At 40.6% G+C, this 17,654-nt stretch overlaps 1 protein-coding gene across 3 annotated transcripts in view; it reads right to left on the reverse strand.

Annotated features, from left to right (window-relative positions):
- Positions 1–15,625, reverse strand: part of acvr2ab (activin A receptor type 2Ab) — a 66,909-nt gene extending 51,284 nt beyond the window's left edge. For all 3 annotated transcript variants that reach the window (XR_003929235.1, XM_030067310.1, XM_030067300.1), the window contains exon 1: positions 14,654–15,625. Coding sequence is in view for 2 of the 3 variants with exons in the window: in XM_030067310.1 (XP_029923170.1) it covers positions 14,654–14,708 (55 nt within the window). In the remaining variant the exon portion in view is untranslated. The remainder of the gene's footprint in view (positions 1–14,653) is intronic.
- Between the last annotated feature and the right edge of the window lie 2,029 nt (positions 15,626–17,654).

A 17,654-nucleotide genomic window follows, 5' to 3' on the forward strand; every position in this document is an offset into this window, starting at 1 on the left:
TAGGTAAACAACTCATTCATCAAGGCTTTTTTTTGTGTGCCTGCCAGGAGCGGGGATGTTCGTTATGATGGAATTTGTTCTAAGGATCAACTTATCATCTGTGTCCGGGCAGAGATGAAATAGGTTTGTGGTGATGCATGATTTCTTTGGGCGCTGCTTTGTGTGGGAATATATACGAGCGGAGCTACAAGGCTCTAAGTGATGGTTTCTGAATAGCATAGCGTGAATATGTTAGGCCGAGGCCAGGGGTCAAAACAGTGTGCGGAGCTGGCCTCTCGGCTCCCCTGCTATGCTTGTTGTTGCTGCTGATGCAATCTGACACTCTTGTGCCACATAACTGGCACGAAAACACAACATCGAGTCCCTGATCCTGCATCACTCCTGCAAATACCCACTTCTCTTCTTCCATTTCTGCCTCAAATTTTAAGCAGAGGACACACAAAACTTTTCAATCTTACTGCTACTCCTACACGACAAGACATTTCTTGCAGCTCCTTATCTAGGTGAAAGAACAAAACGTGAAATTTCTGAATAAGTCCTCTAAAAAATGTGAAGATAGCTCAGCAAGCATGCAGAAAAAATGTCAGAATTATAAAAATTATATTATCAGAACATTTATTAGGGGTATTCAGGTCAGTGAGTCAAAAGAAAATCATTTTCTACCAAGCAGGATGTAATTAACAGTGGGAAGCAGAAGTTCCATTTTTTGTGAAAAATGGAACAAACTTTTATAAATAGTCACACCTCGCTATGAATTTTCACACATCTTCCCACAATGATGTTCTTGCATTCAGAAAAGAGTTGCTCCGTTTTTCACCGCTCATGTCACCATTAAGAAGAAAAATCTTGTCCGGATAATTGAAATTCCTGTCTTATAAAAAAGTAAGACTTTTTAAATCATAATTTGCTACAGTGTCAAACAAGGCTGCAAGCTGACATCTGTATTTTTTATACAGAGGTTAAGACTGGCAGCTAACCATTAACAGCAAATACACACTTTTAAAAAATTCAATCAATTTCAGTCGCCTAATTAAAACAATTTTCAACTGCCGATTCAGGCAAAGTTGAACATATGCCACAAATAGTATGAGTCAGTCCATAGCAGAAAGTTAGTAACGTAGGCATGTTGTCCATCTGGCATTGTGTTTTGACTTTCACAGCCTATGATCACAAGATTTAAAACATTGGACAGAAGGCAAAGCCTATGTTACAGCAATAAAAAAAAATCTTTTTCATTTGCTGCCAGTGGCAATAGAAGAGTTTAGTCATTAAGCACAAACATGTAATTATTATGGTTTGAATTTTTTCCCTGCTGTGCCTCCTTTTTTGGTGGAAAGTCTGTAAAATGCATCATTTCAGTTAGGGTTGGACCAATTTATCAGTGTACCACTATACTGGGGCAAAATCTGCTTTTTGTGGTTGCTGAATATTGGATATCAGCATGTCTTCCCTCTCCAGTATGAAGGAGGCTATTCTCAAGCCCTTTCTTTGAAATATTTTTAATATTGTTTGCAAGTATCTCTCAAAGTCTGTCTGTATTTTTTTGTGCATGGTAATTTTTAAAATTTATGGCAAAATTGAACTTTGGTACCCATTTAACCCATTTTATTCATGCAATTACAATTGCAGTTATTTGTGAAAGTACTATCAGGTTGTTTCTTCCTGGCTCAAGCTTACTCAAGTTTCCTGCACACACTGACTGCCGGATCTACTTTCCAATTCAAATAGAATCATAATAAATAAAGAGACGTTTAATTTCCTTTAAAAAATGGGTACCAGGACTGGTTTGTGTGCTAAACATGTTAGTTTAGGAGACACTTTGCCAAAGTACATAAGTAAACGGAGAGATACAAATACAGTATTGTGGAGACACTATATCGTGGAGCCACACCCAGGGAACTACACAACCCAACACTACACCAAAGGTCAATTTTGCATTAAAGATATTGAATATCGGCACACAATAGTCAGCCGAACCCTAATTTCAATAAGCTGTCAGATCAGATTTGGCCCCAGAAAACATGACTGTGACGTGTTTTCACATTTTCCATGAGCCTGTGTGGCTGACAAAACCAGAAATGATGCATTTTGCACTTGATTCTCTCTCCCTTATTTTTTGTTTTTTGAAGCCGCTGTCTTTTCTCTTTCTTTCTTTCTTTTTATTTTTTTTTGGTGCACTGCCACCGTCAAACCGCTCTCGAAAAACGTGGGCACTGCCGGTTAGAAATGCATCCCACCACTTGCCTTGAGGGCAGCTCCTGGCCGGCTGGGATAAAGATTTTTACACCATTTATAGCTGTTTGACTATCAGAGGCATCAGGCAGCAGGGGCAGCATGGGAGAGCGAGGGCCCGAGGCGAGGTTGCCACCTGAGCGAGCATCGTGCGCTCTTTTATAGCTACTGGCAAAAAGCTGCAGTCCCATAGCACAAAGTTTGATATGCAGTTAGCCTTGGCGCTTAATCAAAACTTCTGTGATGAAAGAGGACTATATGTGTCTGATGGTAATAGTCAAAAAATATTATAGTTGAGATGTGGGGAAAATGAGAATCACATGAATCTGCCCTTTGGATGAAAAGGATTCAGAAGGCACTTCTGCGCGTTATAGGGGGAAAAAAGGCGTAATTGTATCATTATTTCAATTCCTTATTTTCTCTGGTTTCATTTTCCTGATAAACAGACAGAAAACGGCACAAAAACAGGAGTGCAGTCTGTGCAGGCAGAGAGAAGCACAGTGACAGACTATTTCACAGTAGTCAGAGTGATTTTACAGTACAGCCCGCTTCTCGGCAGAGCGCTACGTTAATGACCCATCAGATGCTGTCGTGACACGGGGAGGGGCCGCCGGGTTGGACTGGGTGAGCCGGTCACAAAGACTGCACTCTTTCCACGGCTGGGGAGGGGAGGGGAGGGGTGGTGGGCATTAAAAACCACCGCACTCAGCAACAGAATCCAATCCCTTTAATCCTCGCTGGTATGCCTGGGCGACAAACGCCCGTTGGTCTCCGCCTCAATTAGCGCTGATGGGGCCAGTTGCTTGACGGCACGCGGGACAAGGGGAGCGCTTGGTCTTCGCCGTGAACCGCCGACTGTACGGTTTACACAAGGCACGCATACCAGCGTCCCCCCGTGGGTGCTGGGCTGCAGCCAGCCACAGCGGTGCATAGCGTACATTCTTAACAGGACGGGCAATTTAGATACCTCGTTATCTCTCGCAGGGCGCCGTGCAGGGACCGCTCCCCCATCCCGCCTCACTTACATTCTGTGTTCTTGAATTGTCTGGATTTATTTGAAAGGTGTGTTAAGTGCTGCTTGGGCTTTTTGGGCTGCCATGTGTATTGAATTCACCTGGAAACTGCGATATCACTAAGGCTGCAAGCATTTCAATTCACATTTCTAATGCATGCAATCAATAAATATATAGAGGGAAAGAGGAGAGAGCCTGGCTGACGGGCCTCCCTCAAACCTGTAAGTATCACGTATGAGGATATTGCTCCTTAGTGGTGAGCCCGATGGGAGACATTCCCATAATCCACCACTGTGAGCTTCCAACTCCATCAGAAGGTAATGCAGACTTAAAGCCGATGACGACTTTTAGTATCACTATTCACATCGCAACGTCCGTTTCTGTCAAGGTAATCAAAATATGATATCTGGCCTGCGTCGTGCAGTCTCGCTGAACCGACGAATCACAAGAGAAAAGAAGAAAGAGAGAGAGAGAGAGAGAGCAAGTTGAAAAAAAATGTGGAGGCAAATCACGGCTCAAAGACTGCAGCACATCACACACTGCTGCTAATGTGTGTGACTAATGTAACTTCCCTTTCCTTTTAATATCCAAGCCTCGCCACGGAACAATATGGATTTTTCAAGGCCAAGGCTGAAATACAGCTTCATCCCACCCGTAACAGCCGATTACTTTGTGTATGTTGGTCAGAATTGGAATATAAATGCAGCTTTTCACACAGGTGTGTCTTAAAATAACTGTGTTTCTGTACGCCTTTGGGAGCTGAGCAAAAGAAATCACCCCAGCATCAGCCAGAAAAAAATACAAGAAAATTGCCAGAAAATTATCATTAAAAAAAAAAAAAAAAGTTTAAAAAATAATAATAATTAAAAAAAAAAAAAAAGGCAAGAAAAAATAAAAAAAGAAAGGTAAGAAAAAAACAATCTGAAAATTGATGGAAAAAATACAATAAAATGACAAAAACAAAAGGTAAATTTGTCAGAGAGTGAGACAAACCTTTAAAATAAACACCAGGTTTTGCTCTGCTGCTAATTTTACTGATGCATTAAGTGCCAATTTCACCTATCGGCCAATCAGACAGTAAAATTAATGTTGGCCCGATACTGATATTTCTTTTCAAAGCTGAAACTGGCAGATACCAACATCTCCACCAATACATCATCCATTTCTATCTAAGCAGGTTTCACCCGTCCTGTAAATTGGTGCGAGATTTCTACTCGAGCAAATAAATAGGAAGTTTATTACCAGCCTCTTTATTCACAGGAGCCCGACGAGCAAAACCTTTATCCTCACATCAATACTGTTGTTATTGCCGCTCACCGTCCTCCACTTTATGGTCTACTTACTGTCTCATTATGCCCACTGTTTGCACTTGGCCGGCCTGACATTTGTACAAGACAAACCTCCAACCTCCAGGAACCAATAAACCCTTCAATCACCCATCCATCCATCCATCCATCCATCCATCCATCCGATGACCTACTTCTGTCTTCTTGCTCATCTTTATATCTAGACTGTAACCTAACTGCGACAAATTAGTCACAAGGCTGCAGAGACACAAAACAAAACACAAATACTTTAGTGTATTTATGTGATATTCTATCAAAAGTTACAAAAAAGGGAGCGTTTTTCACGGCCCTGTTGCACAAAATGACCATAATATATATCTGCAGAGGGGTTTATAGGGCTGCTGATCAATGCCAGTGACTTGATTTCTGGCTTTTAAAACTAGCTGCGTTTGGAACAAAAACCTCTCCCTGCATCAAGACAATCCCTCACATTTCAGCAAGCGGCTAAAAAGCCTCGTTCTGCAGCCAAAACAGCAAAGGACAAAAATGTATTTTCATCCCAGTGTTTAGCACAGTGATATTTCACCTCTTTGCCAGGCATTGTAAAAAGCTTCCTGTTGGACCTCCACTGTAATCAGCGATTTCACCCGTCTCTGAGGTGACAACGTGGCTTTTGTCCATTACAGGGCACCGTACACTGTGCCACATACCTGATAATGTCCTTTCAAGAGAAATCTATAGACGTCACCTACAGATTAAGATTACTTAATGAGGGCTGCAGCAAACAAACCTATCCATTTGTTTTTTTATATAATCCATACATAGTGTATTAGGTGTCAAAAATAGCAACAAAGGCTCATGGGAAGTCAGCACAGCCCAAAGTGATGTCGTCAAAATGCTTCTTTAGTTTGAGTAGGATTAAAAAAAATCTTTTTTTAATGGCATGAACAGAGAAAAGAAAGGTAATCTCAGCATCTTAGTGAGGCTGGAATCTGCAAAAGTTTGGAATTCTTCCTTGATAAATTACTAAAACGATTAATCTTCTGTTGATCAACTAACCAATTAATCAACCAACGCCACGCTTTAATGCCCCTTTAATGCAATTTCTGCTTCACTAGACGGTGACAAATGGACGATGACGGGGAAACACAGACGAAGGTGGACGTCAGCAGTCACAGGTGGACTCGAACCCGTGTCATCCCCAAGTTTGCGGGTTACACCTCAGCCCCGCGATGCCCTCACCCTTCGGCGAGAAGAAGACAGACGAGCGACCTTCACGATGATGAGGAATCTTGGCGAGGGAAGGAAGGAGGAAGGAGGAAGGAAGGAAGGGAGGGAGGGTAAAGCAGGCGAGGACCCTCGAGAGCGCCTGAAACAAGAGCATGATGAATGTACAGCTCGCAGTTTTTAATCAAGGATCAAAGCAGGGCCTCTCCGTCTGAGCAGCCGGCCTGTCTAGACTGCGACTCTCCCAAGCACATAAAGCAACATCTGCAGGATGCATTAATTACAGTAAAGGCCCGTTCTGCACTGTTCTCTAGGGTACCGGGCTCAGTCAACGCCTCTCAGTGCATCAAGTGGTCTGGGGAGGAGGAAAAAAATGAGAGTTTTCTTCCAAGTTGCTATTTATATATATGTATGCATCTATTTCGGAGAGGAGACTCCGCCGCCTCATCATTCATAATCTCAAAAAAATGCACACGCTCCGGCCTTTAGAGGCGATGCCGTTTAGTCGACCGTGGACTGAAGTCACCTGCTACCCTTTAAAAAGCCCCGTCGTTTGTTTTAATTCAGTCAGAAATCGTTACGGGGGCGATTCATCGACCTCCCATTATTGAGGTCATTTACATTTTAGGCTTTTAGCCGCGGCTCTTATCCGGCCAATTTCAAACGAGCAGGCAGGTAGGGAGGCAACGATTTTCTTTTTTTTTTTGCTCAAGGGCACGTGGCCGACATGCTGTGTGAGGGTTGAACATGTGAACTTTACCATACAGGACGTTCGGTCACACCCCTTTCTTGTCTCTGAGAACTAAACAATTAAAAGAAGGCATAAATCACAATTTTGGTTCCTAGAATCTGAGAACTACAGGGTTTCCATTGTATATCAGAAGTAAAATTCATGCTTTATATGACATATATGAACACAACATATTGTTGTTGTTTGTTTTCCTTGACCAAAAGGCAGCCAGGGGAAACATCACAATGGCACTCAGGGGCAAAAACATATACAAACCACGTGAGCAACAGATTATCAGATTATAAAATGACACTTAAAGCATTTATTTGACTTAATCCTGTCATACAGACAAACGTAAAGCAGAATATATCTGACTCGAGTTTGAAGCGTGTTGAAAATTTTGGTCAAGGGAAGTCTCATGTCACCAGAACACACACAAAAAAAATTAAGATTCATTGGGGTACTAAACACACTTGGGAAAAAAAATATATATATATAAGTCTGCTTAGTATCCAAATAAATCCTACTTTTTACTTGCATGTATTCTGGCAGCTCAATGTGTTAGTCTGTGTATGTTTTCCTTCAACAAAATTTCAATAGTGTTATATGTTCTGTTTTAAATCTATCTGGATGAGAGGATTAAGTAAAAAAAAAAAAAAAAACGCCTCAAGTGTAATTTTCATCAATGATAATCTGGTGCTCAATGCTTCAAGGTGCAAAAGGCACAAAAGTAATATTTTTTCCAATTAGAAGACTGTGTGATTAATAACCGTGATCGCAACATGTCGTTAGAATCGGGATCATCATTTTAGCCAGGACCACGCAGCCCCCCCCCACCCCCCAGGCTTCCTCTGACACTACACCTCCGCTTCCTCCTCCGAGGTGAAGCTGAATTAAATATGTGAGTTATTTCAGTCCCCTCACTGCCTCTGGACCGCTGCTATAAAGAGACCCGAGTGAAAACAGTGTTTGCAAATAATTCCCAGCATCTCTGCTTGTGCTTGCGTCGGGACAATTAGGGGGATGATGTCATCAGAGTTGTCAGTTTACATTAAAGTGCACTTAATTAACTTTCAGACAATTTCCTCTGATTGTAAGCTCACCCATCTGATACCAGGAGCACGTTCAAAGGAAATCACCGTTCCTGCAGAAAATCCCCTCTGCAGCAATTACAGTTTTTTTTTTTATTCTTAATGGCAGTGAAAGTTTAGATATCATTTATGTGGTGAGTCTGTTAAGAGAACCCCTGGGCCCTTGAAACCAGTTAAAACGTCACTGTGTAATTTAAAAAATAAATGGGCGCCGACAGAAGGAGAAAGGTCTTCTTTTCCTCTATAAAACTTTCTTTTTGGAGACAGGTGTTTTTTTTTTGTTTTTTTTTTTTTTGGTCGAGCAAAAGAGAAATGCTGAAAGCTCATTGCAGATTTTATTGTTCTTTGTTTTTGTCCACTGTGCCACCTCCAAACAGCAACAAGGACAGATCGGCCAAACACAAACCGACCACTTTAACCTTTGTAACAACAAGTATGACATTTAAAATAAGAGTCCAACGTCCAAATGACGGTTGGTTACCTGCCAGCATGATCAACATATTACTGGAAGTCCGTTTGTTTTTCATCGAGCTGAGTGACCTGGGAAACCTGGCCGATGCACACAATGTCAACAAGCTTTTCGGACGACAATATTTGCCCACGCTTTGACTTTTTGAGGTCGCCGGCCTTCGACGCTCTCGTTTCCCTGTTATTTGATCTGATTTTGTGAACAGTAGCTCCGCCTGGTGAGTGCAAAACAAACGGGGAAATCGATTCAAAATAGTTGTTTTCTTATCTTACCTCAAGGACAACAGAGAAAATGGTCACCATATAATGCTCAAAATGTCTGATAATACCACTGTAAGGATTGAAAATCAGCCCTGAAGTCACTGCAATTGAGTTTTTTTTCCCTATATTGATTCAATTCCTACCTTAAAAAAACGTCTTTTAGTGAGCCATATCACCTTGTAAACAAATATTTCAAGAGAGAAAATACCAAAGCAGTGTACATGTCCACATACTGTAGCTGACCACTACAGAGATTAGAGTTATTTTAAATATTTTAATCACTAATTTGGTCTATGACGATTTTTTTTGTTGTTGTTGTTGTTGGTAGAAAGTGTATTATCCTTATAAAAATTAAACTATCCAGTCTGTCCCCTTTTTAACTTTGTTTTTATTTTGTTTTATGGTTAGTCATTTTCTGAAGGGTTAAATCAAATAAAAACTGTCAAAATTTAAGTCCACACTGCCCACAAATGGTGAATACAGACCAAATTATCAACCAAATTCCTTGCAGTGTGAACGGAAAGGTCGAGAACACAAAATTCTCTGGGATTTGACCGATAGATGGTTGTTATTTCCAACCGTGGCCGTGTTTGTTGCCGCCTTTGGTTGCCACATTACCCCAAGCAAGAGCTGCTGCCGTGCTGTGTTTGTGGTGTTAAAGCGCCGCAGGACAAAACCCTGCAAGGATGCAGACGGGCTAGTTGGGCCTGGTGGGAAAACGAGGCTACATCTGGACTTAACAAATACACCTGTGCTTTTGGAGCCTTATGCATAATGCAAGGGAACATATTAGAAAGAGAGGAGAGAAAAAAAATGGGACAGTGCCGGTAGCCAGCTTCTGTCAGCTTTAGGAAACACCCAAAACACTGCAGCAGGAGGGGGGGAGACAGTCAGAAAATATGTTTTGGTCACCGTTAAAAGATGTTTAAAATACGAGGACAAATTAACAACCTTGTGGATGCTAAATAACCTTGTCTTGGTGCTTCTAAAAAGACGTGAGGATTGGGGGGAAGAGCTGTGAGCGAATCACAGGGCATGAATACTGTATGATGTGGTTTGAAAAAAAAAAAATAGTTTTTGCAGCGCTACAGTGGTGGATTGTGGGAATATTTCCCACTGGACTTCCCATTAATGACCAAACTTCTTGTATATAAGATTTCTGGCCTTGAGGGAGGCCTTGAAATCTCATTACTTCACTTTTTGATTACTTGTGTTAAACTTAAAATTACTCGTGTTATACATGTCCAGTCTTTTTAATAAACGTCATAGCCATCTACATCATCTTAATATTGAATGTTTTCAGGTGAAATGGCTCCACAAATCCTTCAGAAACCCATGATTTCAGCATAAGCATGTATTGAGATTGAAGACAAAACAAACGTGCAGCGATTCTAAGTTTAGCTTCATGTGGAGGAGCTGAAATCTGCCACTGTGATTTTTTTTTTTTTCGTGCCACGGGGGATTTTGAAAGATTAGAGCCTCTTCATCCCTGCCATATTGCTGTAACCTCAACCTGGCTTACAGGAGGATCCGTTTCTGCACGGGTCTGACCTCTAGATGGCGGCTGGTTCATTTATGCTGCGTTTGTATAAAAGAATAAACCTGAAGTATGAGGCAGCATCGCATCGCTACGACTGTTCTGCACATTAAAGGGGCGGTAATCTGAGCTGAGGGCGGATTACTCAGCATTACATCCCAGCCATTTCTAAAAGAAAATAAATAAATAAATAAATCAAGCACCTTGAAAATGACTCGAAACCACCAAACCAAAGATGACTGTGTTTACATGGACTAAACAAACTTGTGGCTTCATTGTAATTAAGAAAAGATTAAGTTGGTTAAATGTGTTGCTTATCAATTATTCTATTACTAACAATCTTCTACAAGATGCGACGTGAGACATCACAAAAGGACGCTGCAGGGTTGCGTCGTCAAGTCGCTGGGTTTCCGCAAAATGCTGCAAAAACAATGCTATTTAGGTGCACAGCAGAGTAAAATGCCCTTAACTCAACTGACTAAAATGATGATGTGCAACTGTGCGATATCACCGCTGATCCTGGCAAACTATCAAGACGGGAGTGAAAAAACGTCACGTCGCAGTGTGAGAAGGTCAGTACATCACGTCCCGCTGTCCTGGCGCAGTCTGGGACGTCCAGATCGTTTTTCCCAACATGGCTGACGTGAGAGGGTGCGCCGAGCCAATCTGTCACGCTGGCTAATCAGATTGCAGCAGGATATGACATCATCTGCAGTTTCGATGATGGAAACCGTCTCCCCTCCGATTCTCTTTGTAATTGCGATCGATCTGACCTGATGTCCAAACCCCAGTCCTCGTCTTCCTCTCTCTAAGTGCACGCCTGCATGTGCAAACCCAAACGAAACACAAACTGCGTCCGCTTGGTGCAGAACTGTTGGCGTTTTCATTGGTCGCCGACACTAATGACCCATCTGGCTTTCCGTCCTGCAGGATCGAGCTTCAGGTCTCTTCAAAGTCATGATTAACGATTCGCTCGCTCAGTATTTTGATGTGCTGTGCTATCGTAAAGTGTGGCACCGCTTTGATGCAGGATGGGATTCGGTAGCACGGTATTTAAAAAAATAGGAGACGTCCTGCAACATCTGGTCATGTGATAAGCTTCTCACCTTAATCTGAGCATTTTTTACTTCAACTATTACCAGAATCAGAAAATGTTAATTCGATGGAAGTCCACGTAAACAGTCAATCATGGCGACTGTTGTTAACAACTTGCATAAACTGGCATAAATTTCAGAAACAAATCTCGTACCTGGAGGCGTGAAATTTCACTATGTGCCACTAGTAAGAAGCTAAACCGCAGCATCGCCGAGTGAAGCTCTGCTAAAACCACCACAAATTCTGTTTCTGTTTCTTCTATTATGGAATCCAAAAGCAGTCAAAATGAAGAGCTACCACATTAATCATCACTAGGAGCCTGACATGAGCAGTTTCTCCCAGTCACAAGTTTGTATTTATGGGAAAAGAAATAACGCTAACGCTGCATAACTTACAGGGAACAATCATTTATTACCGATGAGGACATTTTTAGTTATTCTTGTTAAGATTATCTTTCCCCTGCTCCCAGTTTGTACGTCCCGGAGGTTGCAGATGTCGTCCTTCAGCCAGTCGACCTCCGTCCAACGCCCACCCTGCTGCAGTGCCCTTAAGCAAAGCCAACAGGATGTGTGTGGGTGACCCCGCCGGCCTCCCCCACAGCGATCAATAAGACCCAAAACCATCACGTGGAGGTGCAGTCGGGGGTTCAAAATGTCACCGTCCGGTACTGCGGGGTTGATATTTTCACACTGCCTGCCGGGTTTTGAAAAAGTTGATCTCAAAAAGACAACAAACAACACAGAGGCCGGTTCTAATCCTGTCACATCAACACCGAGGCAGATAACCTTATAACCCCGACCCCCCCGCCGCATGTTCAGGAACAATCAGAGGTACTGACGTGGATTACAGTCACTCCTACATCAGACACGGTCGCAAAACTAAATCAAATTTTCAAAAGAAATGTCCCCTTTCGACTGTTCCCTCTGCTGATTAATCTACGGATTATTACTCAATTTACCCATTAGTTATGTCATCTATCAAAAGTCAAAAAGCCTCTTACAAGTTACCAGAGCCAAAACGAAGTCTTTAAATTGTTTAATTTGTGTGATCAGCAGCCAAAAACAACAAAGATTTCATTTAATAAGAGCATGAAACAGAGAAAAGCAAGCAAATGTTCGCCTTTTTCAAGCTGTACCCTGCAAATGTTTTGTATTTGTATTAGTTTAATTACTAAAACAATTATTTTTCTGTCAATCAAGGACGTGATTAATGGATTGATCGTGGCAGTGGTACTTTCACTCCAAAATAAGAGTCCTACAGTCGCTAAGAGTGACACCTACTGTTACAAAATGATAAACAGCACAAGATAAAAACAAAATCTGTCTGTTTTTAAAGCTGATTAATCGAGTGATTGTATTTCAGTTTATCAATATGTTAAGACTATAAGCCAAAAACAATGATAAAACTCTCTCACAAGTTACCAGAGCCAAAATGAAGTCTTAAAATGGTTTAATATGTGTGATCAGCTCCCAAAAACAAAACAAACACAAAAATATCATTGAATAAGTGCATGAAACAGAGAGGAGTAAACAAATTTTCGCCTTTTTCAAGCTGCACCCACCAAATGTTTTGTATTTTTATTTGATTAATTGCAAGTAAAGGACTGATCATTGCGGTACAAGTTTCACTCCAAAATAAGAGTCCTACAATCGCTAGGCGTGACACCTACTGTTACAAAATGTTAAACAGCACGAGATAAAAACAAATTTTGTCTGTTTTTAAAGCTGCAACCGGCAACTTTAGACGCTGGTAGCTAAAAAAATGGCAGCAAGGTGACTGACTGCGACATTTGACCTTCAATACAACATGTTTTATACTAAAATAAACCGAAGAGACAAGAAAAGATCTAATGTTGGCCAGCCCAGCTGTCTCTAACAGCTGGGATTTCTCTTAATTTTCAATTCATCACTTCCTGCAGGCGGGGATTTGTGATCACCTGACACAAGAATCCAATCTGGGTACAAAACCAGCATCTGCAGTGTTAATTAGTGGAGACTGGACTCTCTTCTCCGCTTCTGCTCTGTGATGTAAGACGACAAAATGGGTTTTATTTTATTTTTTTACATAAAAAATCTAGCCTAGCACTGCTTGAAAGGGTTTTTGTGTTACCTCACTCTTTGGTTGACATAACAACAACAATTTCTGCAGACTGGATCCTCTGAGATGCACTGAATAAAGCAGACCTCCAGGTAATGTTTTTTTTTTTCTTCCTTCGTCGTACTGAAGTGGTTATTTAGCGTGGTACAAAAGGCCCAGTCAAATAAAACCACTCAGCCGAGTCCACAGCCCATATCAGAGGTTTCTCCAGGTCTTTTTTTTTTTTTTTTTTTTTTTGGAGTTGTGCTAATTCAACGTGATTTGTACAGAGGATTATTATTCCACCTCAAGTAGGAGCCACTCATTTCCCCTCTTCAGACGGTAATGAGCAACCAGAATAATTATCTGCTGCATTGTGCAACACACACACAACGCTTGGATTACACTCTCTGTCCAGCACCGGCTATTATTGCTATCTGACAAACCTTTTAATTCGCATTCCAAAGCAGCTCTTTTACTCTTCCTGGTGATAAAATTACATTTATTTCCCTCCTTTCTTTCCCCCCGTACTGTACTTACATTGTCTAACGCTGGCCACATTACCTGCTGCACGTTCAGCAATAAAAAATAAAATTAACACCTACACTGACCTTTGTTCCTCCCATTTCCACCTCGCTGACCTGTTTGACATTCATTATGCATTCACCCCTGGCAAATAAGGGCACATGAAGGATTTCCACCAACATTACGGGCGCAAATTGCTTTGCTGCAGTGAGGATTGACTATTGCAAATGTTACAATACTAATATTACTAAATGCAGCCAGGGTTAACAGAGGATACTTGCCTTTTTTTTTTATTTGCGCACCAAACCTTCCCTAACCTTTACAGCTAACATGATTGTTTATGATGGGAATAAACAGACTGTATCAATGCAAGGTGCATGAAAATAGGGGTAATGAATCATGAAAATCCTACCCGGTTTCTCTTTCATTTGCTTAAAACTGTGGCTGTTTGCATTTTAAGATTGTAAGACTGACAGATTGGAGATTAACCGCCTTTTTATTTCGCTCCACATCAGGTTTTCCTTCACTCTCTCACATCGAAAACCCCCGAGATAGAGCTGCGTTCACCCCACATACCCCCATTTTGGAGATTTTTGTCCTCAGCAGCCCCATCTGAGATTATAGCTGTGAGATATGACTTGTTACAGAATTACATAACTGTCTATACTGTAGGAGGAGGGGTAACTGAGGACAGTAAAACCTAAGAACAAAAACAGGCATCCTCACATAGCCCCGCTATCCCCAATTCTTCTTTTGGGAGAGAAAACAGGGGTGAAATGACAATAAAATCCCTCTTTTTCCCCACTGCTGTGCCCCTTTCAAAGCCCCCTGAAGGTCCTCAGACCCCCGTTTGGCCACCACTGCACTACTGCATCTGCACACATAACACACATGTGGATGGAGGAGGATAATGCAAAGGGCACAATACATGGAGTGAAATGGCAGAGAGGAATTTCTTCTGCATTCTCCAGAGATGATAACAACAACAACAGCAGCAGCAGCAGCAACCAGAAAGCAGGCTGCAAGCAATGCATTGCATTCTCCTGAGATAGATAACAAAAATAAGCATTGCATTGCTGACAATAAGCCATGCAAAGCCCTTCCACACCCACCTGAAGAGCAGGAGATGAGGAAAACGGCGAAGGCCAGTTTGGTGGCGTCTCCCATTTTCCATCCGAATTTGATCCTTTGACTAGAAAGATGGTAATAATTATAACAATAATACTAACGAGAACAGGGGTGGAAAAAAATCACCAATCAAAAAAAAAAAAACACCTTGCAATGTGTTAAATGTCCGGCTGCTCCAGTGAGCACTGTCTTTGCAAAAAGAGCATCTTTAAATATTAAAAAATAATGTCTTAATCCAAAATATCCCGTAGTAGCCAGGTAAGCCTTATTAGTCCAGCACACAGGAGGAAGCAGCGGGGTATTTCCAGCTTCACACACACGCAATGGAGGGCGACTTGTTGGCATTCAAGCCTGGGCTGCCGTGTACTTGCCAGGTCTGCAGCATTGTTGCACTGACATCGAGGTGCACATATGTGTTCATCTGTGCTTAGTTAACCTGTTATTACACCGGGGGAGCGGACGGCCGAGCCACAGCCGAGCGGCGAGATCCTCCATCGGGCTGGAAATCGAGCGCACTCCGGTCTTCAATCAAACTTCTCTTGGCGAGCTCCGCGCTGCTGTAAACGTCAAATTTACACTCAAAATGAGATTTTCCACTAACTAAAACAGCACTTGATCGCCTTAGTGGCAGGTTTAAACGTTTATCATGATGTTATATTCCGTGTTAAAGTGTGGAAATCGGTGTGACAGTCCGCTCGGCGCTGCCCGGAGCGAAAAACAGCCGATAACGCTCCGTCCGCTCCGGCAGGGAAAAACAGCCGAATCCCCCCGTCCAAAGTGCGGGGAAAACACCGTCCCCGCTGTTAAAAATGTCTTCCGGAGCGAATTAAGACAAACAACAAAATATTGCCAGCAACGTTGACTCGCTTCTGCCTCTGCTAATCCGTCCGGTCGAGTCAGGACGAGCTGCTTTTTCCAAAGTCTCCTCCTCGCCTCCTCTTGTCGGGACAATTTCAAGATGGCGTCACCGAAGCTGCGGAAAGCTCGCGGCAGAGAAGGGCGAACGCAACTTCCGGTCATAAAAATAAAAGCTCTCACAGAGAATTAACAGGCTGATATAACACATTAATAAACTTAATATAACACATGTATATGCTCAAATTATTTGGACTGAATTTTGTTTATAGGCCTATACTATATATATTTTTTTTTTCAAACAGAGAGTAAACTGGAAAATTGTTGTTGTCCAGGCAGTCCAGGGGAAAACAATAGTAAACTACACAAAATATACCTCTCAACATTTGAAGAGAGAAATATATATCTCTAAAAAAATTATTAAACACAAGTAACAAGATAAATAAAGCTTATCAATTTAAAAAATGTGAGAAAAATGCTTTTTAATAACTATGCTTATCCTTCAAGAGTGATAAAATATGAAATATGCTAAAATATATCTATAGACTATGTGTAGACCTTTCACAATTGAACCTTAGCATAGATTATGTGTAATGAAATATATGTGCGAAATATCTATAGAATAGAATATCACCATATAGAATAGATGTATACTCATAATGCATAATTTTCAGTATAATTTCCATTAATGGCAAGTGAATTCTTTATCCATTTTATGTGCAAAACAGAGAATTAAAGTGTTAACATAACACTTTAATAAACTTTAATATTTAAATTCCTTTGACCGGATTTTGTTCATACGCTGTGTTTTCAGACAGCAAGCACACTAGCAGCAAATACTTAAAAAGGGGGTTTAAAACACGAATCAATGATTTTTTTTTTTTTTTTTTTAAAGTTATATTGATTTTTGCTTGTATTGACAGCGGCTGGCCTCGTGATGAACCCTGGCTGAAGGTCATGGTTTACCCAAATCGCTTTTATTTACAAAATAGCGTGTAAAATAGGAAGTGTATTTCAAGAAGAATCTGCTTGTATAATTAAATCTAGGCATTTTTATTATTTTTTTTTTTTTTAAATCTAGCATTAAATTTACCTGTCTGCCAGGCACTTGTTCACCAGGAATACAATTTTTTTTTTTAAATCATATGTATATATTTTACAGCGATGCTTTCACTTCATATAAACTTAATACTCAAGTAAATGTTTTTTGTTTTGTTTTTTTCTTTTACACACGTTTGGTTGTTCATGCAGCCTATTTTTAAAGTTAAGCGTTGTTTGTGCTTGGCTTTTCAAAGTAAAATCCCTTCCTTTCCGGTTTCGGTGTGGCTAACTCCGGCGAGCTTGACGCAGTGGCGGTGATGGCAGGGGATTGTTTTTGTTCTGGAGGGCTGTGCGTTTTGGACACTGGGGTTTGCCAGTGGGGCGGGTACAGTCACACACATACTGTACATGCTTCCAACATGGGCAGCTGCAGAATAAATAAATAATTAACAGATATAAAATAAAATAAAGTAAAACGTGTGGCGTTACTGCGTGTATGCATGTAAAACGACATCTGCCAATTCTGCCATCATACAGAAGACTTGCGTTATGTGTATATTGTTTTGTGTTTATTTAGTTTCCCTTATGAAAAATAATTATTATTCTTATGTGATCTCCTTTTCCAAAATTTTCCTGTGGTTTTAATTACAGTTTTATTATGGTACTTCATGGTGTTATTACTTTTCTCCTGACCACGGTACTACCACAGTTTTATTATTATACAGTTTTATCACCAAAATAAATCAAAACTTAATGAATATAATCTAATAAGTAATATAATTAAAATATTTTAAAAATATAAGTAATTAATTTTCACTAACCATCTCTCTAATATTGATCAACAAAATAAAGCATAAATGCAAACTTAATTAAAATTGTGCTAAAATCTTAAAATTAAAATAGACAAACACTTAATTTATTAAGCAAGATGAAATATGAATATGTAATAATACAAAAATATTTCCTAAAATATGAAGAATTTACTTACCCTCATCATTTCTCCCATATTAATTGCCAAAATAAAGCAAAAATTGCAAATGTAATTAAAATCATATTAAATATTAAAAATTAAAAACTACACAAATATTT

Source organism: Myripristis murdjan, chromosome 2 (genome assembly GCF_902150065.1).
Source record: "Myripristis murdjan chromosome 2, fMyrMur1.1, whole genome shotgun sequence".
NCBI lineage: Eukaryota > Metazoa > Chordata > Actinopteri > Holocentriformes > Holocentridae > Myripristis > Myripristis murdjan.